The following is a 7,667-nucleotide window of genomic DNA, read 5'->3' on the forward strand; positions in this document are numbered from 1 at the left end:
ACTGAAGTGGACGAACTCTCCTCCGCGTCGACCGGCGTCTGCAACTCCGGAAAGTGTATGTGCAAACCGCTTTGGCTCCACAACTGTCGCCACTGCTGTCGCCGCTCCCACCGTTCTGAAGAGACCCGCCTTGTGATTCGCGCAGGACGAGAAGAAAGAAGAAGAGAAGTTGTTGTTTGTCGTTGTTGTTGTTGTTGGTTGCCGTAAAGGCGGCGGCAGGTGGCAAACGTGCGGGCAGAAGCTCCCGGAGAGATCGATGCGAGGCTACAAGAAGAAGAGAAGGAGGAGAAGAAAAGGACGGAAGAGACGGATGATCGAAGACGCCACGGTCTTCCTTTGCCGAGCACGAAGTGGACAAAACATTGTTTTCTATAAATAGGTGTATGTGTGCTTTCCTTTTTTTTCTCTCGTTTCAGTTCCTCCTCCGTTTCCCTCGTCCACTCTTGCAAGTGTGTTTGTCGAACACACACAAAAAAAAGGGAGAAAGAAGAGAAAAAAAAGACAACTGAAGAAAAAAAAAATGATACAGGACAAACACAAACTCACACACCACACACACACACACACAAAAAAAGCTAAGAAAAAAGAGTGGTGTGAAAAAAAAAAAAAAAAGGGAATTCTATGAAACCAAGAAAAAAAAAGCGAGCGCGTTGTACAGAGGAAAACAGAAAGATGATGATGATGATGATTAAAAAAAAAAAACAAAAAGAAAAGACCTTTTGATTACTTTTTTTTTCTTTTCGATACGAACGACCTGCCGTATTGATGTGGATATGTTTCTTTTTTTTCCTTTTCAGTTTTGCCCTTTTATGCGTGTGTGGTGCGTTCCGCGGAGTGATGGGCCTGCGCCTCTTTTCCCTTTTTCACTATCAGAAAAAAAAAAGAATTGGCGAGGTCGGGTTCACGCACTCCGTAAAAGCAAAAGCAATTGACAGGCAAAACAATGACGCGCCTTCCACCGCGTCGATGTTTTTTTTTTTTTTTCCAACTACAACATCACAAAGCAGAGAGAGAGAGAGAGAGAAAGGGAGAGTGAAAGAGAAGAATCGAGTGTGAAAAAGTTGCGTACAGAAGGGGGGGGGGGGGGGGGAGAGGAGGTGCATGCGTCTCTCTCTCCTTTTTATTTATTTACATTTTTTTTTTCCCTTTAGCCATGCACCGATCGGAAACTCCGCTAACGGCATCGGACCACCGTCTGTACTGCAGCTGTGTTAACGTTTCTTTTTTCTCTATTTTGCGAATAATTTTTTTTGTTTTTTTTTCGCTGCCGGAAAATTCTGTTCTTACTGTTTTCTTTTTTTTTCTTCTCTCTCTGTGTGTGTGTGTGTGTGTGTTTTTAAGAAGTTAGTGAGAAGATTGAACAGAAACAACAAAGATCGAGACGAGAGAACCGCAGAAGTGTTAATAACAAAAACACAAACAAAAAAAAAAAAGAAATGAATTGAAGCACGTTAAGGTAAAAAACACAAACAAACAAAAAACAAAGAACAACGAAGATGACAGCCTTTTTTTTCCTAAAAATGAGAGAAAAAAGACAACAAAAGGGAACGCGTTGCACCGCTGAGTGCCCTTGCATTTTAAAGTAAACAACAACAAAAAAAGAAGAAATACAAGAAACAAAAAAAAAGAAGAGGATAAAGACAAAGAAGAACACACACACACAAAAAAATGGGGGAGGGGGAGAGAAAGAACGTAGAAGCGGAAGAGGATGAGGAGAGCAAGAAGAAAAAGAAAGAAAAAAAGAGAGAGAAGGGGAAAGACTGACAAGTAGAGGACTCGAGAGGCAGCGAGCGAACATTGAATTGACCGCGAGACTTCCAAGCAGAAGGAAATTCATCCCAACAGGGAAAGGGGAGAGGAGAAAGAGGGGAAAAGTCAAAAAAAAAACGCAGTTGAATGCATCGGTTCCGCCCGTTTTTTTTTTTCTCCCCTTTTCAACCTCTTCTCTCTCTCTTCTTCACTCTTCACCCTTTAGTCTTCCTTCTTCACTCTTTCTTTCACCTTTGTATAGCATTGTCTTGTTTTTTTCTTTCTTCTTCTTGAACGGCGTGCATGTGTGTGTGTGCATGTGTGTGCATGTCTCCCTCTCTCTGTGTGTGTGCTTTTCAGTCGGACGGAGCCGCGCTTACACAGGAACGCACAGAAACTGCATATTAATCTCCATAAAGGAGCAAGGATTAGGGATGTCGTACGCCTTAAGCGTGTTTGGATGAATGACGCCGAGGCAGCCAATCTTTGCCTGCTTCCCGTTCTGATGCACAAACACGTCCATCGCACGGCCGGGGAAGAAGGCGCCGTCGAAGCCCTTTTCGAGGGTGTACGTGTAGCCCGTGTGGTGGGCTGGCTCTGTCCCTTTGCGCAGCACGCCAAGCTTCATGAGCGCGTACTCGGTGAGGGCGTGGATTTGCTCGAAGCTGCTGCTGTTGCTGCTGCTATGGATGGCGGCGAGGTGGCGTTGGCTACGCGCGCCAGGGCTCGGGTAGCCGTCCGTCTCCTTGGGCTCCAGCATCGGTGGAAAGTTCTTCTCGTTGTCGATCAAACGACATCGGCGCACTCAAAGTAGCGCCGCGGAAGCGGTTGGGGACTTGTTCGCGCTCATCGTCTTCAAGAGCCCCGGCATCAGCGAGGGGCGACAGACCTGAAACTCCACCGTCTGCGGGTTCGCCAGGTGTGCGGCGACGTCGTCGTCCACGCGACCCAAGTTAGCAAACGCCTCGTCACGGGAGCAGAGAGAGAAGGTGAGCAGCTCGACGTAGCCGGCGTTGGCCATCTCGATGCGGATGAGGTGGCCCTCTTTGCTGACAGGGCTCTGCGTGACATCGCCGTGCGTCGTGCACTCCTGATGTTGGATGTTGTTGTAGCCGTAGCCGATAGCGACGTCTTCGAGCACGTCGGACACGCCAATCACATCGCTGCGGACGCACGGCACCTCGACGGTGATGTCGTCGCCCTTGACCTCCTTCACCTTGTACATCATCTTCTTCAGGTGGTTGGCCACCTCCTGCGTGTTCTTCATCTGCACACCAATGCGTTCGTTGAGGTGCTTCAAGTTCACGGTGACCTCCGTCGGTCCATCTTGGGACAGACCTCTGTCTGCGTGCCATCCGGCGCGGCGCGCCTCGTACTCCACTGAGACCGCCTCCACCGTGAACGGTTGCGCGCAGTAGCCAGAGAAGGCGCAGACCAACTGATTGACCAACACCTGCGCTCGGTAGTGGTCCGTCGCGGTGCACTCAATCAGCACATTGCGGGTGCCCTCATCCATGTGCGAGAGGTCCGAGTTGATGACGGGCGGGAGAGAGGACCCGGGCGCCGTCCCCGTCCATGACAAGTGGATAATTCGGCATGTCTGCGATAATCGGGACGTACTTGTTGATGTGGCGGTCCTCGGCGTAGTACGCGGTGAGGCCGTCGCCGGCACAGTTCAGGACTTTGGTCTGCCGCAGCGGGATGAACTGGAATCTCGTCCGCGGCCGCGCGCGTAGAGGAAGTTGGTGGGATTGCCACCGAGCTTGTCGAGATCGTGCGTGCCAACGGAGGCGAGGGTGCGGCGGCGGGCAAGACCAAGGTGCAGCTTGTCCTGGAAGTCGATGAAGCTCTTGTAGCTGTATTTATTAAAAGTGATGTCCTTCAACACCGCGCAGACCATGTAGTCGCGCACACCCCTTACGCTCTTCTCCACCTTCATCTTGTAGAGCGGATTCGCCTGGTTCAGCACGCGGTACGCGGGGAGCTTCATAGAGCCTAAAAAGATCTTGAGCGCGATGGCCATGCCTTCCGTCGAAAGCAGGTCGTATCGGTTCGCGGGCATGTCAATCTTGTAGAGCGCCTCGTTCGACAGCTCTCCGGCGATAGCGGCGTGCGCCTCCTCCAACTCTGGATTGCCCACCGCCTTGCGGTGCTCGCGAAGATACATTTCCCGCTCGGTCGTTAACTCGTCCACCTCGATGCCGAAGTCGAGGCAGATGTTTTCAAAGTCGACCGGCTTGTACCGCTTCTCCATGAGAGCAAAGAGGTGGTTGCACGTGGCGGCAAGAGTTGGCATCTTTCTTTCTTTCTTTCTTTCTTGCCTTTTGCGTGTGTATGTGTGTGTGTGTGTGAAAAAAAAGGGAAAGGGGGGAGGGGGGGGGGTGTACTGTGCGCGTGTCGCGTGTCCTATAAAAGCCTCTACTGCGGATAAACCTTTAAAAAAAAAAAAGAGAGGCGAAAAGGATTCAAAAGGAACGGGTCTTTTTTTAGAAAAAAAAGTTATGAATGTGCTAACAAAGTACTTGAAAAGAACTGAAGAGTTTTGGAAGAAAAAGAGAGAGGAAGGAAAGAGGCAGAGAGGTCTTGATCGCAAGACAAAAAAAAAGAGAACGCAGCTCATCTCCCGTCCACTAGAGGGGGAAGTGTGCATACATCCTTGCAAAAACGCATTCGGCCTTGTCGTTTTTTTTTTTTGTGTAGTGAAGGTTTGACAGTACAGAAAAAAAAAAAAAAGGTGTGTGCGGTGTCCATAAAACAAAAAAAGAAGAAAAAAAAAAAAGGAAAAAAAAACACGAAAGAGAAGAAAAAAAAAACAAAAGCAACCAAAGCAGTTTTTTTTTTTTTCGTTTAAACTAGCTCAACTACCGTTTCTTGTTCATTTCCATCATTTTTCGAATTCTTTCTCGAATGGCGCTCTCCTCCGTGGACTTGTCGCCGGTGTTTTGCTGTTGCTGCTGCTGCTGCCGCTGCTTCGCCGCCGCCGCTGCCGCGACGGTCCGATTCTGATGTGCCTGCACCTTTCGTAGAGGGTCCACCTTTTGCTTCCGGAGAGTTCATATTCCTTACGGAGGCGGGCCGCCTCGGAGGTGGTGACGTAGCCAGTGATGGTCGTGGAGGTGGAGGTAGTGGTGCACGTTCCTTCCATGCGAGCCGTCTTTCCCTCTGTGTGAACGAGGCCGCTGTCGTCTTGTGCTCCCGCTCGCGCTTGGCTGGAGGGTGCAGCGAAGAAGTCCCTTTGCTCGGCCGCTCCCGCTTGCCGGTTCGCAGTGAAACTTAGACAGAAAACTGGACACCTTCTTCACCTCAGAGGGGGAAGAAGAAGAAAAGAGGAGGAGCGGGGGAGGCCGTCGTCGCACTTGCACGTTCTCCGTTGCGGTCTCTTGTGCGTCCTCCTTTTCATATTCTGCAGCAAAGATGCGCTTTACGGGAAGAAGATGTCGTTGACCTCCGGCGTCAGCGCCGAGACCCGCCGCGACGAGCTCGCCATACCGTCTCTCCTCCTGATCCGTCTGGAGCTCCTGCAACCGCTTGGCCTGCGCCTCCTCCTTCGCGGCCGCTTGCTCCTTCAGCCGCTCCACCTTCGAGAGATTCGCAAAGGTCAGCGGGTGGAAGCTCTTGTTGCGATTAATGTCCTTGCTATGCGCCTTGTACATCTTGATGAACAAATGCTGCTGCGGAGAGTGTGAAAGAGAAGAAACGTGTGAAGTCACACACACACACACACACACACACACGCTCACAATGAAAAAGCAAAAAAAAAAAAGAGTGTGAAGCTGTATGAAGTAGAGAATTTTTTTTTTTCTCTCTTCCTCCTTCTTAAAAAAAAAAAAAAAAAAGCAAATGAACTTACTACTAAAGAAAAGGTGCAAGGCAAGAGAGAGGGAGAGAAACAGTGAGAGTATGTTTACGTGTGGAGCACTTCTTTTTTTTTTTTTGTATTGTGTGTGTGTGTGTGTGATAGCCTCGTAGTGGTCCTGCTTTCTGACCATTGGCGAGAAGAGCATGGAAAAACGCTCGAAACGGTTGGATTCGACGCAGTTTCCTCCACTACCCTCCTCCCTCCTTTTCTCTCTTCTCTCTCTCTCACACACACACAAACAGGTAACGGGTCACTTCATTTTTTTTTTTTTTTTGGACAGAAAGGGGAGTTAAACGCGGAATCTGTGAGAGGGAAAATAATAACAATGGCACCACACACACCCTTGTCACAAGCGACCCTGATCATCGCCATCGACAACCATGACGTGGCTAGAAATATGAAACCAAAACAAAGAACAACACACACAAAAAAAGAAGACGACAGGAGAAAGAGAGAGAGAGAAGAGGAGAAGCTTCTGTCGATTTCCTTTACCCTTCTGGTTTCCTTCTCTTCTCTTTCCTTTTTTCTTCTAGTTGACCGCGGAGATGTCCACCTCTTCGTAAGGGCCAGAGTCCACAAAAGGCACAAAGTCATCGCGATGCTGCTTGGGGTATTCTACATCCCAGAGCGTGAGGCCGTGGACCGGCGCCGGCGGCAAGCGCTCCCGCTGAAACGTCTTTCGTGAGACTTCAAAACCGCTGTTAAAAGCGTGCTGCAGCTCGAACTCGTCCCAGAGTCCGTGCCCGCTGGCCTTAAGCACGCTCACCATGTTGCGGATCTGATGCGCAGAAAGGACTGCCCGACGAACCAGAGGAGCACCTCGTCCTCCTGCCGCACGACGTCAATCTTGTCGATCGTGCGGACCGTCGGAGGTTGGTGCGCGCCTTCCAGTACTGCGCGGCTTCGCGTCGTAGGTGAGAACCTTTGGCCGTACGCGTTGTAGGTCGGCAGCGCGCCAGCACGTTCGAGGTGGGTGAGCCCGCGATCAACGTCCACCTTGGGGGCTGGTTCCTTCTCCCACGGAGCGCGGCCTGTCACCGTTGGCGCCTCGTGCTCCTCCGCAAAAGTCGCCGCGGACTCGATCGTGCCGGTGCGGCTGACCGCCGCCCGCCGCAGTGCGTTCGCCATTTTCGGATCGGCAAAGTATCCGTAGTCGTGCGTGCCTTCCATCGCGGCGCAAAGCGCTTCATGCGTGCGACGTCGAGGTGTCGGTCGACGTGCCACTGAAACCCGGCGTCGAAGAGGGGCGGCGCGACGCGGTTCAAGATGCGGTAGCAATACACGCGACGGACGCCAGAGTGTCGAGCGTGGAAGTCCTGGTTCTTGCACGGGTGACAGGCGAGGATGGCGAGCGGCTGCTGGTGTGACTGTAACCAGAGGGTGGCGCGCTGAAGAATGGTCCTCGGCTGCATTTCAATCTCACTCGGGAGGTCAACGTGGCAGGTGAGTCGACGGACCGACACACCCGTTTCGGGATGACGGCGGCGACCACGGACACGCTCGGCACATCAAGTGCCACCGCGAGGGCGTCCTCCAGAATCGTTCGTGCGTGGTGGCGCGTCTGTGCCGCCTCCCCCGCGACGCCGTAGAGGTTGCTGTCGGAGCCGCCAGTCTCACTTGGCCTCGCGGGGCGCCGCCGCGTCGTGCCATCGGGCAGCCTCTCCACCACCTCCCATCGCCGGGTAGAGCTCTTGAACCACCCGTCGAAGTCGCTTCCCTGGTACTGGACCTCCACGCGGTAGCGGGTCAGACCGGGCGGCACAATCTGCTGCCCGGGCACGTAGCGGTCTTTTTTTTTCCTTCTGAAGGCGTCGGTCCTCGCGTTGGCGGGCGTCAACGTTTGTGGCGCCCAAGTCCGATGGCGTCGTGCCCCCCACGACGTCGTCTGCGGCCGCACCGCCAAGGACGGCGGGGGGAAAAGAAGAGGAAATCGTCGTCCAGGAGCTCTTGCTCCAGCGCCTCCAGCCTTGTCGTTGGCTTGTCAACAAGAAGAGAACTTTCTCTTCGTTGCGCCTGAGGACCAGCCCTCCTTCCCGCTCCCCGGGCCCCCCATCCTCGT

General features: G+C 52.3%; 1 protein-coding gene and 1 pseudogene across 1 annotated transcript; both read right to left on the reverse strand.

The window, feature by feature from the left end:
* Positions 1-2,125: 2,125 nt before the first annotated feature.
* Positions 2,126-4,045, reverse strand: LOC126766586 (phenylalanine--tRNA ligase beta subunit-like; annotated as a pseudogene).
* A 2,092-nt stretch (positions 4,046-6,137) lies between these two features.
* On the reverse strand, positions 6,138-7,493 carry LOC126766585 (tRNA pseudouridine synthase A-like; the record flags this gene model as incomplete). The annotated part of the gene is given in 4 exon segments (XM_050484343.1): positions 6,138-6,394; positions 6,397-6,783; positions 6,786-7,085; positions 7,088-7,493. Coding segments are annotated over 4 exon segments (1,350 nt in total), but the record flags the coding sequence as incomplete, so codon positions are not given.
* Positions 7,494-7,667: the final 174 nt, after the last annotated feature.

Source organism: Bactrocera neohumeralis, unplaced genomic scaffold (assembly GCF_024586455.1).
Source record: "Bactrocera neohumeralis isolate Rockhampton unplaced genomic scaffold, APGP_CSIRO_Bneo_wtdbg2-racon-allhic-juicebox.fasta_v2 ctg1782, whole genome shotgun sequence".
Lineage (NCBI taxonomy): Eukaryota > Metazoa > Arthropoda > Insecta > Diptera > Tephritidae > Bactrocera > Bactrocera neohumeralis.